The following is a 23,072-nucleotide window of genomic DNA, read 5'->3' on the forward strand; positions in this document are numbered from 1 at the left end:
TTTTTAGAGTATTCATCTAGTAATTTTTAAGTGGTTCTTAAAATTTTAGATTGAAAACTTCTTTCCAAGTGGGTCTGATGATTGAGGGAGTAGAAGTAAAATACGCTCTTGACGGAGCATGGTATACATGCTCAACTTAGAATGTAAGTCTCTTTAAGTTCTTTGTGTTTCTTTTGTGTGATACAAAAAAAATTTATGTGAAATTTTTTAATTGTAACTTTTTTTTGTATATTTTAAAGGGAGAATATCTTCATACCCCTTGTTTTTAAGGTTCATATCTCAATAGACCCAAAAATTTAAAAGGTATCTTGTACCATAAAAATCGTAACTTTTATATCTTCTAACCTCCTAGACTAATTTTATTGACTTTATTCTTTTTTTTTTAACCCAAACAATTTATTTAAAGATAGCTCTTTGTAAACCACATCTTTTCTCTCTCTTCACATGATATTCTCCTTATTTCTCTTTTCACCGTGACTCTCCCAAACCCCTTCTCTCTCTCTCTCTCACTGTATTACCCCTCTCTCTTTCTTACATCCTAATCTCTCTCTCTCCATAGTGATTCTCCCTAATTCCTCTCTATTTTTTCTCTCTCACAGCCTAATCTCTCTCTCTATAGTGACTCTCTTGAATTCCTCTCCTTTTCTCTCTCCACCATGACTCTTTTTAATTTTTCCCTCTCCACCCTCTCTCTCCATGAATCTCTCCAATTCCACTTTTTTTCTCTCTTTCATCGTGTTCCCCGCTTTCTCTGTCCCCCTCCATATCGTCACTCTCTCTCACGTCTTAAGTTCTCTCCACTGCAACTCTCCTCAAACCCCTTCTCTCTCTCTCTCCGTATCACCCCAATTCTCTCTCTTCATCCGTCTCTCTCTCTCCATCCGTATTACATACCTATCATGTAAGCATGCATATAATTCTCTCTCTTCATCTGTCTCTCTCTCCATCTGTATTACATGCCTGCCATGTAAGAATGCATGTACAGCCTTTCACATGGTTAAGAGAAATTTATATGAGTATTGAGATGACTACTTCACAGTTGCAAAGTAGGGGAGAGAGAGTTGGGTAATACGGAGAGAGAGAAGGGGTTTGGGGAGAGTTACGGTAGAGAGAAAAAAAGGAAATTAAGACGTGAGAGAGTGATGACATGGAGGGGGACAGAGAAAATGGGGAACACGATGAGAGAGAGAATGGAATTGGGGAGATTCATGGAGAGATGATGGAGAGAAAAATTAGGGAGAGTCATGGCTGAGAGAAAAAAGAGAGGAATTAGAGGTGGAGAGAGAAAAAGAGAGAGAAATTAGGGGTGAAGAGAGAAAAAGAGAGGAATTAGGGGTGAAGAGAGAAAAAGAGAGGAATCAAAGGTGGAGAGAGAAAAAAGAGAAGAATTAGAGAGAGTCATGAAAGAAAGGCTTATGTAATCTTTTGTCAGGAAAATACAATTTTTTTTAATTTTAAAATAATAATCACCCCTTATAATTTTGGCAACAAAATCATTCACAGATGGTCTTTCTACAAACAATAGAATTCCAAAAATTAAATAACACATCAATAAAATAAATCTCAACTACTTGATGCCATTCATACAACCTAATACTCTGCTTGAGAATATAAAATAAAAGAACAAACAATTAAAAAAAAATATGCTGGAGATTACCTCAATCGGGCTTTTTACACTCCACACTGAATCATCACATCCAATGGCTCGGGATCAACAGTCTAGCTTCAATCTCGAATCGAAAAAACTAATTTCGGTCAAACTAGGTAAATGAGAGAGAGAGAGAAAATAAGAGAGTAGAGAGAGAGAGGGGCGTGACCCTTAGGGAAGAGAGAGAGGAGCGTAGTCCCTAGGGAAGAGAGAGAGAGTTTATGGGAGAGAGAGAGGTATTGAGATGGAGGGAGAACACCCATATTTATAGTGAAATTTAAGTCTAATGTTTCTTTAGGGTTTTTCATAGTTTGTCTCTATCTTGAGATTGAATATAGACCGATGATCAATGTGACTTGTGGGGTGAGAGATCTGAGCTATTCATTCCATAGATGGGCCATCAACATTATGGAAGGTGCATAAACCATTATCTCATTTCTTTAAACCATTTTCCCATCAATATATTTAAATAAATTAAATCCATAAAAGATATAGTGCATACCATAAATTACATTTTCCATCTCATATTTTCTATAAGAATATTTCAATAATAGCAAGTCAAGATATTCCTTCAATAATCAAAGATAAGATATGGTCAATATTTCCTAATCAATATTTGACCACATGCGATATAGTTACCATTTTTAACAAACTTGAAGACAAAACAAGATAAGGTATCCAAGGGTGGGGCGTGCCACCCATGTATGGCATGTGGGGCCCCACATAATACCCATATGGTATGTGGGGCTCCACCTAATACCCACATGGTGGGCCCATGTGTACTATGGGCCCCCGTGTATTTTTTTTAAAATAAATATTTTAAAAAAATGAATTTTAAAACATTATAACTTTGTAAATTAATAACTTCATTTTTATATGTCTAAAAATAAGAAATAAAATATCAAATGACTTACAAAAATTCAAATAATAAATCTAAAATAATTTAATAATAAAATCAACACAATTAAATTAATATGATGGGAAGTAGATCCATATGGTTCAGGAATTCAATCAATGATCACGGGGTACTCCACCTTCAACTGTGGACTACAAACCACACTTGCTTTATCGAACCGACCTAGTGTTTCTCATGACCCACAGTCCAAGCAGGGGCTCATTAGCAGGTCACCAAAGTCTGGTCAAAGAGCCAACGAGTCGTAATCCCAGTTTGTGGATTACAGGTCCTCTCCTAGAGACAAGTCAAAGTCACTACGACCTGATGTGACTACAGCTTTATGGCGCATAGAGGTATCTCTCGCACATGCATATGCTTCACCCAGAGGTGGATATCAAGCTTTTCCGAACGATCTATCTATATGCATGCCGTGTAATGGAACATAGACGAGGTTTTGGCCCCCATCTCTATAGGCCTACCATCACACACAAGGGTCACACAGTCCCTCAGCTCACTCATCTAGGCATAAGCTCTGACCTCATCAAGGGCTAACCCAAAAACCCTTCTCGATTTATTTTTTATGCTCAGGTACCTTGGGTTTTCCAACCGACTGATCTAGATCGTCAAGCACAGTCCGTTATCCACAAATATCATTTGCTTAGTATGGTCTTTGAAGGACCACACTCCCACTGAGTTTATGTTCCGCTATAGTAAATGTTTTTCATTACACACTCATAAGGCTTTTAAAAGCCACATAAACCCAACAAGTCACTATGGAGAAAGAGAAAGAGAGATTAAGATGTGAAAGAAAAAAAGAGAGATGAATTAGGAGAAAGAGGTAATGCGGTAGAGTTATGTTGGAAAGAGAAAGAGATAGATAATGAGAATATCATGTGAAAAGAGAGAAGAGATGTGGTTTACAAAGAGTTGTCTTTATACAAATTGTTTGGGTTAAAAAAAAAGAAATAAAATAGGTAAAATTAGCCTAAGGGGTTAGAAGATATAAAAGTTTAAGATTTTTATGCTACAAGATATCTTTTGAATTATTGAATCTATTGAGATGTGAAACTTAAAAATAGGGGATGTGGAGATATTTTCCCTATTTTGAAAATGTTGATCGCACTTGGTAGGATTTTAAAAAATATTTTTAGCTTACCAAAATAATTATGAAAAATATTGACATACCTTAAGCAGTGGAATTACTAATGAGGTTTAAAAACCATCATTTCATAAACAAAAAGCAGAAACCAATATACTTTTATCTTTTCTTATATAAAATGCATTTATATTAAGAAATTTTTTAAATAGAACTGAAGCTCTAAACAATCAAATTAAAGCCCACCTCAAAAATTTCACTAGAAGATGTTGTTTTGATGCCCAAATATCCTCAAATTGACTATCTCGATATCAATATGCATGGGCATGAGAAAAAAATAGTGTATCTTGTAACGCATTCTTGGACTGTCAATTTTCAAGATTTTCAAGTTTTCATAGATTTGCTCGATCTACACTAGTTTTGAAGATTTAAATTTTTTAATTAAAGATGAAATATATTTTAAGGCTATCATAAATATTTCCACTATTAAAACCACATTTCTCAACACTATTTTAAGGTGTGCTTTACTTTTATTGTTTAGAGCCTCGGCTCTATACAAACTGCATCCTTTATATTATCACATTTAACTTTTTTATATTTTAGAAGAATTGCATACGGTCCATGTTTTATCATAGTTTACATTGAGGTCGTACTTTTTGTGTATTATATACCAACTTTGCACCGGTTTGACATTATTAGCATCGGCCATTACTTCTTTTTTTTCAATAAAGTACTGCAAAATACTTTGTAAAAGATTTCTATACTTCTTCGATTAATAAAAGATATATACTTCTCCCCATCCAGCTGTCTAATTTAGTTCAAGTGAGCTGTCTAATTTAGTTCAAGTGAACCACTTATTGTTTGGCGTTTGATTATTCAAACGTTTAAGAGGATTTTATTTTTAATTTTTTCTACAAATTATATGAATGTGAATTTTGGCACGTGTCATCATCTCAATGGGATGTACCTAAAAAAAGTATTAAAAAATTATTTTTGATAAAATACAATGACCAAAATACCCTTAAAACTTCTAGAAACAATTTGATTGGAGCCACCTCGGCCATTTATTCAAAATGGATAGTTGGACATGAAAAAGTGAAAAAAGTTCATATAAAATTGCAACCTTAAAATGTAAAACTTCAGATACACTTAAAAAATTCGTTGAAACAAATTATTTTAATGTTAAAAAATCCTCGAATTGATCATCTCGACATTGATATGAAAAAAAAAAAGATTTTAAATCCCAAAATATATTATCATCTTGCAATACATTATCTAAACCACCCATTTTCAAGATTTTCATATGTTTATAGATCTATTTGATTTTAATAATTTTTGGAGTTTAAAATTTTATAATTAGATATGAAAATAAATTTTGAGATAATCCTAAGAATTTTTTACTCCAAAATTACATATGTTAAAATTAGGAAGTGCGCCTTATTTGAATTGTTTAAGCTATTGGCAACTTCAAACCACGCTTTGTGTTGATGTGACTGTTTCATATTTACCAACATGGACCCACTCCATATTTTGAATTTTTTTTCAAGAATAGGGCGGTTCAAACATCGGTATTATTGATATCCAACCGCCTCATAATAAAATTTCTTAGTATAATATTGGCAATGTCAAATCTCTTTGAAAGAAAAAAGAATAATTTATCAAAAATACCTACAAGAGATGAACTATCAAAATACACATGATGATAAATTGAAACAGTGAAGAACTCGTAAATTGTTAAATGGTATGGATAATATGATAAAGGGAAAGTATAGAACGAGACAATTTATCTTTAGTACAAAGTGGTCACATTAATCTAGATTATTGAATGTGAAATTGCGTGGCTGCAATTATTCCATTGATCAAGGTCTAATTTCAAAAAAAAAAAAATTCGAACTTTGTGATACATCCAAACTATAAAATTTTACATCAAATGGTTGTAAATAATTGTGACCACCTTGTATTGAAGGTAAATAGTCGCATAAAAAAAAGAGAATATCAACACTCGGAGAGAGAGAGAGAGAAAGAGGGGGACTTTTCAACACCCAACCAAAACTTCAATCAAGAGAGAGAGAGAGCTATTTCCAATCAAGACCCAACCAAAACTTCAATCAAGAGAGGGACAGCTATTTTCAATCAAGACCCAACCAAAACTTCAACCAGTTGACTCCTAGACTTTTGTTCCAGGTTTCAGTCCACTGCGAATGCCTTCAATCCATTAGAAAAAGCAAAGATACAACAATACTAAAACCCCAAAAATACCCACTCATTCAAAGTAAGTAATACTACTTCAGTGTAACAAAGAAGGGCTAGTTACAAAGCTAATTCAAATATTTAATTGAACAATATTCTCAAACCTGCCTGCTATAATTTACAGTCCTCACATCAGCTTCAATAGAGATCCTTATTTCAATAGGTTCAGTTTGAATACGTCTTGAACGGGTTTGTTTCACTAAAAGCACAAGATGAACGATTGTTTCTCACTCATCATATAAGTTAAGAGAATGTAAATCCACAAAAATACAAGGGATTTGGAAACATGAATTACCGTTTAACACCCTATATAGCCCCCGGGAATGATCATTGCACTGTACAAGCTCCTCTTGATGAATAAGTTTGAGGCGTATGAATCACAACAGAACAAGCCAGCTGAAACACCCTTCTCTTGAATTCTCTCATATTCACTGAACTCGTAGCCTCTGATTCAATCTAGACTCTCTCTTTCTCTCTCTCTCTCTCTCTCTCTCTCTCTCTCTCTCTCTCTCTCTCACCTCAGAAAATCACAGATGAAAACCCAACAAAGTCCCATGACAAATAAGTTAATCCATATTTCTAATTCATGGAAGACCAAGAATTAAGATTTCCTTCTCCTTTTTCGTCAGGCGCAGTTTTTCGCATAACTTGTTCTATACAGAGCATGCATGGATCTGCAAGGGGAGAACCCTACCTTCAAGGGCAATAACATCACTTTTACATGGATGAGACAGATACCTGTTAAGAGCTTGTCGTGAGTGGAAGAACATACTCATTGTTCCCTTTGATGAAAAGAGACAACTCTACAGGGGAGACGACCATCTTTAACCACTCCCTTAATTCCTCGCCCTCCACTTTTTCTTTCTCTGTTCACAAGGAAAATCAGGTGTAAATTAAGGTGTCGCGCAGCAAATTAAGTATGACATACATCAATATAGCATAACGAATGAGCATTCCCATCCTTCTCGAATGATGCACGATGGAGATCAGTTATATCCAATGGGTCCCATTTAATGTTCAAAAAGTCATCCGCCCGACTGCCTAGCCTTCTTAAGGCGGTCACTATTAGGCGCCAGAACTAGGCGCCCGCCTAGGCGGTCGGGCAATCGAAAAGGCGAAAAAAGGTGCCTGCCTAGGCAGCATACAGGAGTATGGCGGAAAATGTTTTTGCAAGGGGGCAAAAAAGTCATTTACCCCCATAAAAGGGGGGATAAGGGTTTGGGCAGGGCCATTCTTGCCCCTAAAAATAATTTTAGTGAACTTTAGAGTGAGAAACAACTTGAAAAAATCTAGATTTGAAGATTTTTTGAGAGATCTTTTTTTTTTTAAATCATCGAATGGTCACGATATTAAAGGATAATCAACTCCAATCTTTTTGAGGCTTATAGGGGGTTGTAAAATAGGAGATTTGAGATCCCAAACATTTCGGTTTGGCCCGAAATTGAGTCCACTTCAAGAAGGTTGGTATATTTCACTAGTTTTCATTAGGTTGGTATATTTCGGTTTGGCCCAAAATCGAGTCCACTTCAAGACTTATTGTAGTTTGTGGCCTTTGTTAGTTGGAAATGAGTTCATATGACTTATTGCTAATGACTTTTGAAACTTTTGTGACTTGTGAGTGACTTACAATTTGCAAGATTTAAATGACATCTCGAGTTCATTTATCTTTTAATGTTGATTTTGAGTTATAATTATTTCATTTACAGTCTAAAGTTGTAAATGTTTAGATTTGATTTGTGCTTCCGGCATCTTAACAATATATTACATACAAAACTTACTTATTAAATAATAAAACAAACAATTTTATATATAATAAAATCGGGGGAGGTGTGGGGGATCCAATTTTTTTTTAAAAAAAATCACCGACTGTTTTTGGGTCTCGGCGCCCGCCTAGGCCGCAACCTCCGACTTATTGAACATTGGTCCCATTACAGTTAAATCTCCAGCATAATGGAGGCAGGCGCCTTTTGGTGCACCGCATAGATATAACATTGATATATTAAAGAGCGGTATAAGACTCAATGCTATCAAAATGGAGAAGATGTCGTTTTTACCTAATTAGTCTCTGTAGGCACTAGTGTTTAATTGAGGATAAATGCAGGTGTGCACCAGGGTTTATGGACAAGAAAATTCTACTTAATATTGTATCGTACGTCATGCATGAGGTATTCCTCTGAAGGCAAGGATGGAATTCCCCACGGTTAGTTATAATTAACTCATCTCTAACCAACCAATCTCCAACCAAGGAGTCAGAGCTCTCATTAGCAACACTTTCCAACAAGTGAGTAATATAAGAAATCTTCTCAAATATGTTCTTTCATCCTCCAAAACTCATGTGCTTTGTGCTTGCATATAGTATAGAATTCACCAAATAACACTAACCACATTCACAAATAACACTCAACCATGCTAAAGCCCAATATATGTAAAGAACAGAGAAAGGACTTTTATGTATAGGAATCCTAATGTAGAGTGCCAATTCTCCCGTTAGACCCTATTCTAAAGGTGAAGACCCCTTCAAAACAGATAGCAGCTTGCTAATCTCACAAATCTCCTCAGCCTTAATGTCCCTTCTATATATGATAACATAGAACTCCGCCCATCACGTGGCGAAAACAATATCTGACCTGTCATATATGTACCAAACCAATTCAGTCGGTCTTGAAAGCTCACTTAGAAGCCTCATTCCACTATCAAGTATCATCCCAAAACCTGATTCTATGACAATCACAATCTCGCATATGAAGCCCTTGTTAAACACCAAACAAGCACTACTAATGCTAATCCAAAAACTAGCATCTTATTGGACCTTTCCACATTCCACACTCTTCCAGCCCACTCTCATTACTATCTCTCTTTCTTCTTTGTTTTTTCGTTATTCATCCCCATTACAATTTCTATGTCTAAAACAGCTATTAAATAATTTCTAAAGTGCCTCAACTTTCTCTCCAAAATTCCTAGTGCCATTTGCTAAGCTTTTCCCTATTCACCTCTCCGAGGACATCAATCCTCAGGCCACCTTTCTTCTTCTTAGCTATATAACAAATATCAACAGCTGAAGTACGTGCCTCTGCTCTTCTAAAGAAAATTTAGAGTAATATTTAGAGCTGTAGCATGTGAAGTTAGAGCCATTTAGATTCAAGAGTAGTGGCAGGATGGCAAGGTTTAAGGATAAGAAATATATATCACATAATCCGATCTGGCGGGCGGGAAGGGTATTGGCTTGCCAAAAAGGTCCTCCGAGAGAATGGGAAGGGCAAGGAGTGATAAGAAGGAGAGTTTTGGAGATTTGGGATACAGAAAGAGAAGATACTTTTAAGAGATTTCTGAATTGGAGGCAACAAAAAGATAACTTCACTGTTGAAAGAAGACAGATGTGGAGGAGCCAAACTCAGCAACAATGTTAAAAAAATCGACTCGGCCAAGGTACTTGGACCCTGGCCGAGGTGAGTTCCTCGGCCAAGTCCGAGTAACTCGGGTGAGTTCAGGTCATGTTAAAAAAAAGAGAATAATGAGTATAAATAAAGTTTATATATAATAAAATGCCTAATCTTAACAATAATTTACAAGTATAGCGCTGGAAAGATGTGGGGGGTGTCTTTACAAGAGGTCAAGGCCTCAATTCCTGCCCCTTACATGTTAGTACAGTACGTTGCCTTTTTTTAATAAATTACAAAAGATGTCTATTTTTTTAATTTAAAAATAGTTCGTGCCTGGGAGGGCCTCGAATGGAGGACGTGAGGTTGTGGTGCCGCATATGATGGCTAAAAGGCCACTTAGAAGCAGGTTATGTAAAGTCGCAAATAATAAAATATATAGAAAATCGGAACATGGTACTCAGGGGTACTCGGCCTCACCCATAGGCCTAAGCCAAGTAACTCGGCCGATTCCGAGTCACATCGGCCGAGTCTAAAAACCCTGCTCAGCAATGTCTGAGATACTCTGAAGAAAGAAAACATTTGTTGGACACGGTTCCTTCATGGGATGGCTAATAGACATCAGATGCATAAATTGGATGGTAAAAGGTGGGTATAGACACATAGCCAATCTTGTGGAACCCAAGATTTTAAAGAAGTCACAGAGTTTCCTTGAGAGGCTGCACATAATGGAGGAGAGGCAGTGATCTCTAGCTTAGATGGGTGGGATTTGTTTACTCCAATATCTGGTTTGTGGCAGGAGAGGTGCCAAATGTAGTTCTTCAAGTGGAATAAGATAAGAGTGCTAACACTGGAAAGTTCCTGAGGGACATTGTACCAGGACTATCAGAAAGTGGTAAAAGTACATTTTCTGTAAAAAAAAGCATGGTGTAATTGCGCACTTTACCACCTGTGGGTTTCACAGTTCCACACTGCTTTTGTCTTATTCTTACACCAGCTAGTGGATATGCCTGTAAAATATTGTTCTTTTTTTTCATAGTGAATGCCTAAGTCATTTGATTTCCTAGAGAACTTACGTCCACGTGCAAGCCCCTATCACAAAGCTAGTAGCCTTCTGCTTTCTATAGCCTTAATGCCCCTCCCAAAACTCTTAAACCCCCAACGTGGATGGCAAGTCCCAAATTTCTGAAGAATAATCTCCATGTGAACGTCTAAGTCCCATACACAATTAAATACCATTCAAGTGGGTAGTCTATATAAAATAGTTGCTATTGTTAAGGTCATGTGGATGAGGCTTGGGGGAAGAGTCATGAACCATTGCACCTCTTTGTTGGCGAATTTTGATTGATGGGATTCCCAATGTTGAAAAATTCGCCTGCCCAGGCTAGTCAGGAGGGCATGGGGCATATGTCACGAGGCGGGTGCCTAGGTGGGCCCCTCAGGCGGAATGCCTAGGCACCCCACGATAATTAGGAAAGTGGGGTGGAAATGCCCCTCGGGTAGAGGCAATTTCCATCATTTTGCCCCTCTTTTTTTTTTTTTTTTATTCCCCCAAAAACACTACTAGAGCAAATTTAGAGCAAAAAAAACTCCCAAATCCCGATTTTTTATGAGAAATCGAAGACCAACCAAAAATACAAAATTTTGAATTTCTTGCGAATCAAAAGGTATTTGCGCCCTATCTTTTTGGGGCTTGAAGTGGTTTTGAGAAGAGGACTTTGGCAACCAAAGCTCCCCCTTTCAAAGCTTGAAGGACTCTGCTTTAAAGGTTAGAGATTTTCAAGTTTTGGATTACAGTTTCATGAGATTTTTAAACTTATTTTCCTTTTCTTTTTCTTTTTGTAGTATTTGTGTTTTGCTTCATCTTTAGAATGAGAGTTGGTATGGTTTTGATGTTTTTTAATTTTTTTTACAAAATTGAATTACGATTTGCAGCCCAAAATTCATTAAACCTAACCAAATAAAACATAATTCTCTCCCTAAAATAAAAGCTCAGATCCATGTTGGAAGTATGGTTTTTGTCTCCACCCGAAGGATAAAGATAAAGTGCTTTGCAATAATTGTTACAATGCTGGTATTAATTGGTTAAAGAAACAATTAGCCAGCATTAAAGGGGATGTGGCCTCATGTAAACAAGTACACCAATCTGAAAAGCAAGAAATGTTAGACTATCTAGAGAGGGTAAGGAAAACGAAAGAACAAGCCTCAAAGAAAGACTCTGATCTCCTCAAGACCGTTAATATTTTTGGAGTAGAGGTGGATGATGATGTACCTGCTGCTGAGGGCCCTAGTACTAGGCAAGAAGGAGGTTTTGGGTATAAGAGGTCCAAAACAAGGGGGCCTATAGATTCTTTCTTCCCCCCTCCTAACCCTGAGGTTGTTGGAGAGAGAAGGGCCAAACAACCATTGAGAGGCACTTTGATGCAGATTTTTAGGAATAGGTAGCCTGAGTTTTTAGGAAAGGTAAATCTTGGTGTGAATTGGTTTTTTTTTAAGCTTATCTTATGTTAAAGTTGCTTAAAAGATTTAGTTAGATTTAGTGAGAGATTTAAAGGATATTTAAATAGGAGAAAGATAAGGGAGTTAGATATGGGGAAGATATAGATTGACAAATATGGTGCGTAACTTTTAAGAGAGATGATATTTTCATGAGAGAGAAAATAGGGAGAGAGATCTAGAGATGATATTTTTGTAAGAAAGAAAATAGGGAGAGAGATGGTACGCGAGATAGAGTGTTTTTTTTTTTTTTTTTCTCAAAGTCTATTTAAAGGGAGATGTCCCTTCATTGTAAAGGATCAGAGATTAAAATTGAGTAAAATTTGGTCTTGTGAAAAGATTGTTTATGGGGTGGATTCCCCTTGCAGATCCTGAGAGAGGGTATATTCTCTCGTTGGGGGTGGATTCCCTTGCAAACCTTGAGAGAGGGTATAGTCTCTCACCCATTGTTTTATTTTTATTATAATTATTTTTTCTCCCGGCATCACACTTTAAGGAGGAGAATAGGGATTAGAGAGTCTCAGTATGTGGCTTTGATGGTTTCATAAGAATGGAATTCCATTCAATGCAATCACTTGTAAGAGCTTCCAAGTCAAGTGTGAGGCTATCCATCAGTATGGGCTTGGGTATAAGCCCCAAGTCTATATGAGTTGAAGGTCCCTTGCTAAAAAAGGAACTCGCGATTACAAATATGTACATGAAGACACATAAGGACAAATGGGGGACATAAAGGGTGACAATAATGACAGATTTATGGAGTGACAGAAAGAGCCACAATATTATGAACTTTATGGGTAATTGTCCCTTACGGACATGTTCCTTAGCTCTATAGATGCATCTGATAAGGTTCATGATGCATAATTCATTTTTGAAGCTGCGGATAAGATTATAGATGAGGTGGGGGAAGAGTATGTGGTTCAAGTAGTCACGGATTTGGTTGCATGTTGTTTATTGATAAGCAAGAGGCCACACGTGTTTGGGGAACGTGGGGCAAATCGTATGGTGCACAAGTGTGCACAAGCTGCCATAATTGCGTGCAAAAAACCGGCACGGTTTGCACATGTATCCAAAACTTCGTACGGAGGGCAATTTAGTGGCACTTCTTTCGCACGTGTTTGGGGGAACGTGGGGCAAATCGTATGGTGCACAAGTGCGCCGTGCGCATGTACCCATACTTTTTGGACACCATTCGCAGCACATTGTATTGACCTTATGCTTGAGGCCTTTGCAAAGAAGAGCACAATTCAAAATACCCTCATCGAAGTAAGGAAAGTATTGGTGTTCAGATATAGCCATACCTGGATAAGTCAATTATATCTTTTCACATTACATTTTACAACTAGTTTTTTTTTTTTTCATAATATTAAATTACTAAGTAATAAGCTACTAATAAGTTACTAACTTAGTGTTCTTTATGCTTATGTAAATAGGTATTGGCCCTCATGAGGAAATACACAGACAAGAAGGAGTTGCTTAGGCTTGGGACTACAAGATTTGCCACTGCATTTCTTTGCCTACACTCTACTCAGAGCCAAAACATTAAAGCTCAGAAAAATGTTTGTTTCAGAGGAATGGACCAAAAGCAAGTGGTCCAAAACTAGTAAGAGGAAGGAGGTTGTAAATACTATTTTTTTGAGAAATGTTGACTAAGGTTGTAAATATTAGTCAAATTCGCCATTGCTGCCATGGGCCCATTTGTGGAAGTGCTGAGAATGGTGGATAGGGAAAAGGAACCACCCATGGGGTATATTTATAAGGCAGTGAAGATAGCCACAGAGGAGATAAAGATTAAATTAAACAATGAAGCAGATGGGTATGCCCCATTCTCGAAAATAATGGATGACAAGTCACAAGTGGGATAAGCACTTGGAGAGGAGAGGCCCTTGCCTCTTCCAGGGTATTTTCTTAACCCTAAATACTTCTATGCTGACCAAGAAGTGCGGACTTGGAATTGCTTCATGGCAGCGATATATCAGTGCACCATGAGTCTCATACCAGATGTACAAGATAGAGTCTCTACTGATCTCGAAAAGTATAGGTTATCTGAAGGGTCACTTAGCTCAGAATTGGCAGTTAGGCAAAGGACAGATTTTTGCAAGTAAGATTTAATGATCAAATTCTTAAAAGTATTCTCTAATCTCTATGTTCAAGTTTTCTCTGAGTTTCAAGTCCTATTCTCATTCTGTTTTTTATCTATTTTCTAGCTTCATGGTGGGCAAAGTTATGGTGGATCAACCCATGACCTACGACAGATGGCTACCCGCATTCTTAACTTGACTTGTAGCTCATTGCGAGTGCAACTTCAGCTCATCCGAAATGGTAGATTACTACATACTAACTTTGGAATTTTTACATCAACTTTGCATTTTTTAACATAACGTATTGTATTTAGATACTAAGAGTACATATTTCAAAGTATCAAATATTTGACAATTGACAAAGGTGCATACATAGAAGAGGAATAGGCTAGAAAAGAAAAAGATGAATAACCACGTGTATGTGCAATTCAACCAAAAGTCGAAGGAGCGTTACATGGAGAGATATGAAATTGACCCCATTGAGCTCAAGCACATGGATGATAACAGTGATTGCACGGTAGATAATGAAGATGATCACGAAGTCTTCCTTAGAGAGGACTTAACCTGAAGCCAAATTCAAGAAGCTGCAGGTTTATCCCAAAGCCCTTCACAAGCCAGAAGATCACAATCAAGCGAGAAGAAGCCCATGACATTATTAGATGAGGAAGAGGCAGATTCAGAAGGGACACAGGAAGATAAGCAGTATGTGGAGGAAGAGGATGACTCTGAGTCTCTGATGATGACGGCCTAGCGTAATCAGATTCAGATGCATCTGGTGGTGGAAGGGGCCAAGATATAGCGAGATGATGATTGATGAAACTCAGTTACCTTTATGGATTGTGACTTATTTAGTTCATCGTGCTTGTTTGAAAGTTGAAACATTGGATGCTTTTTGTTCAGACTCGAAACTTTAATATTTTTATCATTTTATCAAACATTGGGTCACTGGAAGCATGTTTGCTTTTCTTTTTTCTTTTTTTCTTTTTTTCTTTTTTTCTTTTTTTCTTTTTTAGCTTTTATAACTGTAATATAAGTTTGTAACTCATATCCAGGGGGGTTTTGGTATTTAACCAAACCCTGAAAGAAAATAAACCATTTTGGCACCCACATCTTTAGGCCCGTAGGCGGCCCAGAACTCTCAGCACCTAGGCACTGCCTATGGAATTCTCTAACATTGGGGATATCAGAAGACATCCCTATGAGGAGGCTCTTACTACCTAGCAATGTATGGGCATGAGACACAAGAACGAGATGCACAGTATGGTTTGTATTGTGAGGTACACATGATAAAATCATACGACACATGGATTGAACATTCAATCAAGTCAATTTAGAAAATTTACTGAAAGGATGCATTTTGGCATTCGGTAGAGAAGATGGATGAAGACATGCATCTCTTCAGCCCCCTTTATATCATCATTATTTCCGTACAAGATAAAGATTCCTGCTTTTCAAATCTAGAGCTACTTTTTAAGTGGTTTGCAAAAAGTTATCATTGCGATATTTTTCAAAACTAGTTCCGGTTTTAGACTTTCCCTTATCTAAAACCACAACAACAAAGTTATAACAACTTCAAAAAAATGTCGAGCAGACATAATACCAATCTTCTGACCTTCCAATTGAGCACCAAGCCCTTCCAACACTGTAGGATTAGCACGTACAACAGAAAGTGCAACTTCAAGTGCAGATTGCAAAAGCGCTCTGACCTCTCTTTGAACAAGATCAACCAAATGCCCCTGCAAGATTCCATCCAGTATCAGCCTTTTGCTAATCCAAACACAAACATAGTAGAGCCAGGTTCACAATCTCAGATTTCCCACACAAATTTGGCTAGAATAAAAATTAATCAAAGCCGACCCCATTAGAGCGTGTAGGGAATGTGTTTCAGAAGAAACACCAAAAACACACCCATAAAGAAACCTCCCAATGCTTTGCAAACTTTTCTTCCAATTATGGACAATGTAGTCTTCAAATTTTCAATATGTCCTGAAATTTAGGCAAAATCTGGACCACATCCAAAGAACTACAAAGGAAAAAAAAAATCCTCAACATGATTTTCCTTATCCTTTAGAATTTTACACAAAATTCAGACTGCATTCAATGGTTTTCATCAAAAATCTAAATGTATAACAGAAGCCGTATTGCATATTACACATTTCATCCATTTCTATGTCAGCCAAAGACCAACTCTGAAATTAAGTCAAACCCTACAGAGTTCATCCAAAATTAAGACAAATTTTACATTGTGATACAGATTTGTTTCACAAATCATACCTGATCTCTTCCCCAAGGACCCACTCCTCCAGACTCATCGAGCCCGCCTCCTGATAAAGTTGCCAGAGAAACTGGACCAATGCTTTGATTAAGGCCATATTCAGCCACCGCTTTATATGCCATATCAGTTGCCCGCTTAATATCATCGAGTGCACCAGTAGACACCCGTCCCGAATAAATAACTTCTTCTGCTGCTCTTCCTCCAAGGAGAGTTACTAAGCGACCACGCAGTTCGTCAATGAATAATAAATATCGATCCTCAGTTGTAGGAGGAATATATGTGAATCCCAAGGCCCCTCCTGACCTGGGCAGTATGCTCAGTTTCTGACCCATTGAAAAAGGAGAAACCATGAGAAGGTAACAACAATTGAGGTTTATATAATAATGAACAAGGCATATATTATACTCAATGGACGTTTGAAAAACCAGTCAATTTGTTTCCTAACATCCATTAAAATGATGGATTGCGTGAGGACATGTTCTACCAACGGGGTTGTGTCATGTGCTGGTTGTCACACTCCCTATCCATCACATCCATCAAGGGATGGTGATAACAATGGATTGTGAAATCTGCTTAGTCCATTGGAATATAATAATCTTTCACTCTGAACATCAACTGAACCTTTCTCTGGTATGTATACCAAGGGAAGCCAAAAGAGCAATCACAGATTAAGCAGCCTGCCCATTCCCACCAGGAAAAGGTAGAATCTGAAGGAGAGCAAGGCTCAATCAATGCTACAACATTGTACTTGAGTCTAATATGTCGTAATCCAATGGACTTATAAGCCAAAAAGGAACCCATTTAGCAGCAAGGTACGACATACTCCATTGGATTATGTACAATGCCCCTTCTTTGAAAAGTCAATAGCAAAAATATGGAATCAACCTCATGCCATTATTGTCAGTATGGCATACCTCTACACGTGGTTGTCCGGGGAGTAGGTTAGCAATAGCTGTTCCCACGACCGCATGCCCTGCTTCATGTCGTGCAACAACACCTTTCTCACTTCCTTGCAACTTTGCATGTTTCTTTTCTATGCCCTATATATTATGGCCACATGTCCATTTAGTCAAACAAAAATACATAATCACACAAAAATTAAAAGCATATAGAAATAGAAATGCCAAAGCAAAAACCAGCAATCCCATTTATATATGTTGGAAAGTGTTAAATTACCCCAAAAAAAGCCATGGCCTACAATGTATAAGATAGAAAGTCTTCATGAGGAAGCATAAATCATGTGAGTATATAGCATAGGATTTGTCAATGTAAGAACTCTATCACCGGCAAAGACCCTGAAGTTGATGAACATGGCAGAGAGAGAGAGAGAGAGAGAGAGAGAGAGAGAGATGTGAATTAATCAAGATGCATTTTAACACAAAAAGCGATTGTGCGAAAAGAATGATACCTTCATGAGGTGCACCAATGCATAGGAGGAAGTAAACATGATAAAAATTAATATAACTAGGCCAGAAATTCAAGTTCAAAATAACCCTGTACGTTTGCATCAGTGCAAAATTTGGATAAAATACAAGCCTGACAACCAACAAAACTGGGATGTAGCAAGAGCAAATTCAATATGCAATAAAAAAATTAAATTCTTCCAGTCAATAATCTGTCGCACAAGAACTAGTATATGGAGCAAAAGAACAAATAACAGGTTACTGAATGCCAATTAGCCTGCTCACTGAGAAAACCAGTAAACTCTCCAAAGGCAAATACTGGTGCAGATCAGACCTGTTTATACAACCTAAAGACTGACACAGGCAGAAGTTAAAACTTCACAATAGGACATAGGAAACCAACTTAAGTACCAAGGCTAGGTTTTCAAGTGTGACCACAAAGTCACAAACTCAACAATTAGAATCATTTATCAACTTGAGTTTGTGACAAACAATACAAACTTTGCATGAAGGCTCTAGGTGCCTTATCAATGCAAGTTCAAAGCCTTCCAGGAAACAAAATGATATCCATAAGAATGACCAACCTTTAGAAGTATGAAATCGGGCCGATAAGAGCATGGATAACATCTCAGATGACGGAAGTAGGATATGAGCATTGCATGAGGATCACGAAGAAATATGAAAGGGGGATGCAGACTTACAGCTATTGAGCGTTCCACTGCTTGCATAAAATCAATCTTTTCCACCACATTCTTGTTTACTCTTCCAGCCAACAGAGCAGCCTCATTTACCAAATTTGCAAGGTCTGCTCTGTGCTATGCCCAATATTACAAAGTTAATACCAAAAAATATATATATCACCGAAAAAGAACATGGGGAAAGAGCCAGACCCAGTAAAACCAGTTGTAGCAGCAGCAATTTCACTTAGATTCACATCATCCCCTAAAGGAAGCTGCTTCTTAGAAACATGAACTTTCAAAATGGCTTCTCTCCCAATCCTGGCGGGAGTTTCCACCTATGATACAGATCGACTTATAAGCTAATGAATACATTAAACTGATATATGCAAATATGTTATGTTTTTGGTAATATAAAGACCAACTCATAAGTGAAAAAACCACCAAAAAAAAAAACTAACCATCACTACACGATCAAATCTCCCAGGTCGGCGTAGGGCAGGGTCCAAAACATCTGAACGATTGGTTGCTCCAAGGACAATGACCGCAGAGTTGCTGTCAAAGCCATCCATTTCCTGGATTTATAATTTTAAAGAATTAGTTTCCAAGTGAGGCGCAATATATATAAAGAGAACAGATCCATAGAAGTCACCAAGCTTCTTACAGTGAGCAACTGATTCAGGGTTTGCTCCCGCTCATCATTGCTCACAATACGAAAGCGACCATCGCGGCTTTTTGCTACAGCATCAATCTGCACAAAATTTGAATATAAGTGAGTGGACTTGTATCTAAGGCTCTGTCTTAAAATTTCTCAAGACAATAATACCATGTTCTTGTGCCTTCTATATCAAACCTCATCAATGAAAATTATTGATGGTGCCTCTTTCTTTGCCCTCGCAAAAAGATCTCGTACACGAGAGGCACCCATACCAACATACAATTCAACAAATTCACTTGCAGAGCAACTTATGAAGGGAACATCAGCTTCCCCAGCCACCGCTTTTGCAAGAAGTGTCTTACCAGTCCCAGGGAGACCTACCTGTAATTCCAATTTCCAATAAAATAATGCAGTTTGTACTATCATGTTCATGGATAATTTCTATAACTTGCACCATACTAACCAATAGAACCCCACGAGGAGGGCGGGCACCAAGTCGGACATATCGATCTGGATTTCTCAAAAATTCCTACATAATACATTTAAGACAATTCTAGTTTAAAGTACAGATCCAGAACTTGAAAATTTATAAATAAATAAAATTTTAGAGCATCTCTTAAGATAAGGTCTAATCTACATTTAAGACCATTCTAATTTAAAGTACAGATCCAATAACTTGAAAATTTACAAATAAATAAAATTTTAGAGCATCTCTCAAGATAAGGTCTAATCATCAATTCATCATACCACAATCTCTTCAAGTTCTTCCTTAGCTTCATCCACTCCTGCAACATCAGCAAAAGTGATAGAATCCCCATTTTGAGATGTTTTTGATCCACCATTACCCCTACCTTTACGACTCCTTAGCTGACCAGCGGTGTGCTGGAAAACCATAATAAACCCAATCCTCATAAGCCATCAGAACACGACAGAATGCATCCTAAGGGGCAAAGGAAAGCTCAAAAGTATATCACGAACCTGTGAAAAGCTCACTGGAAAGCGGTGGAGGAGACCCGCAAGCAAAGCAATATAGAAAAGTGCAATCTGTAAGAATGACAAGCATGAAACTAATACACTTTACATTGGAGAGATTAGTTACAGAGAGAAATTGGACAAAGATGAACGCATGTACTATTTTACAGCATCATAAGGCACTCACTGACAACTGATACACCAAGTAAACTTCAGATTGGGACAAAAATGAAGTACCAATGAATATCATCAAAATATGAGTGAAAACATGTCATTTCAGCTACATACAGCTCAGGACTACTCTTACAATTAACTCGATCGTCTAGTGTGAAGCTACAGATCACTTTGGTTGCAGTTGCATCTCACAAACTCAACGCCAAAAGTTGTTTTCGGATTTGGCCTCTCAGATTGGGGGTTAGCGCCAGTGATTGAAAGCCCACACTCAGCAAGGACTTGCCAAGGTCCTGAGCCTGAGTCAGAGGCTGACTAGGCCAAGTCAGAGAGTCTCCTTTTTATTTTAAAAAGAAAAGAAAAATAATCAGTGACTTGGTTCAGAGTCCCCACGACTCTTAGGTTATCCATCCAGACCTGCCGGGTCCGAGTGACTTGGGCAAGTTCGAGTCCAAATCACTGATTTTCTAATCACTGATCAATACATAAGGGCCACAACATTGATATATAAGGTTCAAATCCTACCCACCTAAGGAAAAAGAAAAGCTTTAATTATTTCTAATATTATTGTTTGCGACAGAGTCTTATGTTAGCTAATTTACTGCGCTTGCATGTATGGAGAAAACTCAGTTTAAACCTCATAAACATCTGCTTTGTCTCCACATTTTTTACAAGTGTCAATTGTGATTCTTCATGGTAAATCAAGGACAGGATGGATATAAAATGCTCTACACTGCTACCCTTCATCCATCAAGTTCTGCATGAATGAAGCTCAAATACTAAACATCTCAATATTCTTGCATTACAACTACCCATAGCAAACTGCTAAACAGATTATGAATCCTCTACTTCGAGGCATGAGGATATTCTCTATGCAGAAAACAGTCAAGCAATGAACTATAAGTGAAATACTGAAAGGAAACTACTTTCTTTTTTCAGAGATATATTGTAGGTATCTCACCATAGCAGAATTAAAAAATCCACCATTACGCTTGTCAGGAGATCCAAATTCAACTTCATTCTCCAGCATTTTGTCATATGGGGTCTTTATGTCACTTGGTCGAGTAGTTGTATACACTATACGCTTAGTGGGTGATGCTGTCTTCACTAAATCCTCGGTTTCATGCATCTTACTACTAATATCATTGTCCAAAGTACCCACACCTGCCTTTAAACGAAAAGTGAGGTGAACCCCATCGACCTCAACCTTCTTCACTTGGTTATTGTTTATTCTGCTCAAGAACTCACTAAAAGGAACACTTACGTAAGCGGTTGGGACTCGAGGATCAGAACCTGGTAATGGAATCCCTGGCCTCAATAACCTCATCATAAACATAACAACCCCAAGTTGCAAAAGAAGAATACCAATCTCTTGGGCTTGAATTATTGGTTGCCATTGCCATTTCCTTCCTTTCCACCACCCTCCTTTCCCATGCTTTTCCCTCCGCGAAGACTTATTATCACTTACCCCTTTGTTCTCTGAGTTTTTTAAACCAATTTTCCCCTCATTATTCTCATTTGGGGTTGCCTTTGATTCACTATCCTGGTCATGAGAACCACTGGCATGCGTTCTCGAATTATTCCACTTTTGATGCTCTCGAAACCCACCCCATATGTTGAAATCCTCGCTGATTCTTTGAAAGCTAGTTTGCTTATACAAGTTAGCACTTGGAGAACTGTAATTCGGGTTCCCTCTGAATCTGTTTGACATCAAAGCTCCCCTTTTTAATGACAAACTTCTCAACTGATTACCATTGAAATAGCTTATGGTGTTTCCATTCTTTGGATGGTTTTTGGTGGGATGAGAATAAGAAGAAAACGTCTGAGATGTAACGGGTTGAGCAGATCCAACAGTCGTCATAATTCCTCTTATCTACAGAAAATAGAAAGGCAACAGCAATAGAAAAATGAGAACTTTTGAAATAGTTAAAATTGAGATTGTGTTTATGTGAGATAGAAAGATAAATAGTTGGGAATCATGCACCTGGCTTGATGGCTAGAGTGATAACGCTTGTAGCACAACATCCTAGCTCTGAAACCCACCTCTACCCTAAAAAAGAAAAAGAATGTGAATAGATAGAGAAAGAAGAAAACAGAAAATTGGGACAATTCAGACACAAAGAGAGGTGAAAAACTCTAAATTTCGGACACAAAGAGAGGTGAAAATTGGGACAGTCACAGTAATTGTCGTGCTTCTAATTGATCCATTATGCGAAAAAAAAAGAAAGGCGAAGAGAAACAAAGCATGAATACTAAAAATCAATTGTCATGCTTTTAATTGATGCAGTATGCGTAAAACTGTGTAGAGCGAGAAATTATAAAACAGGAAAATCGGTACAATTCAAACATCTATGTGTTCTTGCGTGAAACTAAAAACTATCAACTTCGGAATGTCGCAGTGATTGTCATGCTTCAGTTACAGAAAAGAAAAATGCCGAAATATCCCATCAATCAGAACATAGAGAGAGAAAGTGTGTGTGAGAGAGGTTAGGAGAAAGAGAAAGGGAAACCACTGGTTTTGAAGCGCCACGCTTCTATTGATCAAGGTCGTGAAAAATACATCGTCGATGAAGCAGAAAACTCAGTACAATCCAAACATGGAGAGAGAAATACGCAAACATCACTTTAGAGATGGATAGGAAACAAATACCTCAATATGTGGTGGTTAGAGAGAGAAACCTTTGTTAGAGAGAGAAAGCTTGAGAGATATCGAAGGCAACGAGCTTGGGGCAAACTGGAACTTGATTAGATGGGCCATGAGAGAGATGATGGGAATAGGGCTTTGTGGTTTTAAATTTGTTATCCAGACGGATTAAGCTTTGGTATGCAACGAGGGAATGGCCAAAAGATTTCGTGCTCCCGAAAATGCCCCTCTTATATACTTAGGGAAAAGTTTATAATTTTATATAGAGTAGAGCTCTAAAATTTCATTAGAAGAAGTTATTTTGATGCCTAAATATTTTCAAATTCATCATCTCCAATATCAAGATGCATGGACATGAAAAGACAATAGAATTCAAGTTTTGTAAATATTATATTTTATAAAGTATTTTTTTATCATCAATTTTCAATATTT

General features: G+C 37.4%; 1 protein-coding gene across 24 annotated transcripts; it reads right to left on the bottom strand.

Moving 5' to 3' along the window:
• Nucleotides 1-5,881: 5,881 nt before the first annotated feature.
• LOC18437857 (ATP-dependent zinc metalloprotease FTSH 7, chloroplastic) lies at nt 5,882-22,788 on the bottom strand. Of its 24 annotated transcripts, none has more exons than XR_016060269.1 (16): nt 22,647-22,788; nt 21,981-22,046; nt 20,958-21,869; nt 19,832-19,897; nt 19,601-19,735; nt 19,317-19,382; nt 19,049-19,234; nt 18,860-18,946; nt 18,657-18,770; nt 18,409-18,533; nt 18,220-18,323; nt 17,030-17,155; nt 16,115-16,438; nt 15,453-15,576; nt 6,185-6,755; nt 5,882-6,088 (listed from the first exon to the last, which is right to left on the bottom strand). XR_016060269.1 is itself a non-coding variant. In XM_088873242.1 (15 exons), exons 3-15 carry the CDS (start codon nt 21,855-21,857, stop codon nt 6,631-6,633), a joined length of 2,487 nt encoding a protein of 828 aa, XP_088729368.1. In that variant the 5' UTR covers nt 21,858-21,869; nt 21,981-22,041; nt 22,647-22,788; the 3' UTR covers nt 5,882-6,630. The 24 variants fall into 24 exon arrangements, 10 of the variants coding, with proteins under 10 accessions (XP_088729368.1, XP_020525104.1, XP_088729373.1 ...); XR_016060271.1 differs by having other exon boundaries at nt 15,441-15,576; XR_016060261.1 differs by having other exon boundaries at nt 18,220-18,328.
• Nucleotides 22,789-23,072: the final 284 nt, after the last annotated feature.

This window comes from Amborella trichopoda, chromosome 8 (genome assembly GCF_054954075.1).
Source record: "Amborella trichopoda isolate Santa Cruz 75 chromosome 8, AtrichopodaSantaCruz75HAP2 v2.0, whole genome shotgun sequence".
Taxonomy (NCBI): Eukaryota; Viridiplantae; Streptophyta; class Magnoliopsida; order Amborellales; family Amborellaceae; genus Amborella; species Amborella trichopoda.

What these genes read in the sequence shown, in the direction of transcription:
- LOC18437857 (XM_020669445.2), bottom strand. Translation starts at nt 21,857, where the DNA reads ATGACGACTGTTGGATCTGCTCAACCCGTTACATCTCAGACGTTTTCT. An exon ending in TTCCAGTGAGCTTTTCACAG is followed by an intron (nt 19,736 to 19,831) that starts GTTCGTGATATA and finishes ATGGTTTTCCAG; the next exon opens with CACACCGCTGGTCAGCTAAG. An exon ending in CCGGACAACCACGTGTAGAG is followed by an intron (nt 16,439 to 17,029) that starts GTATGCCATACT and finishes TCAATGGGTCAG; the next exon opens with AAACTGAGCATACTGCCCAG.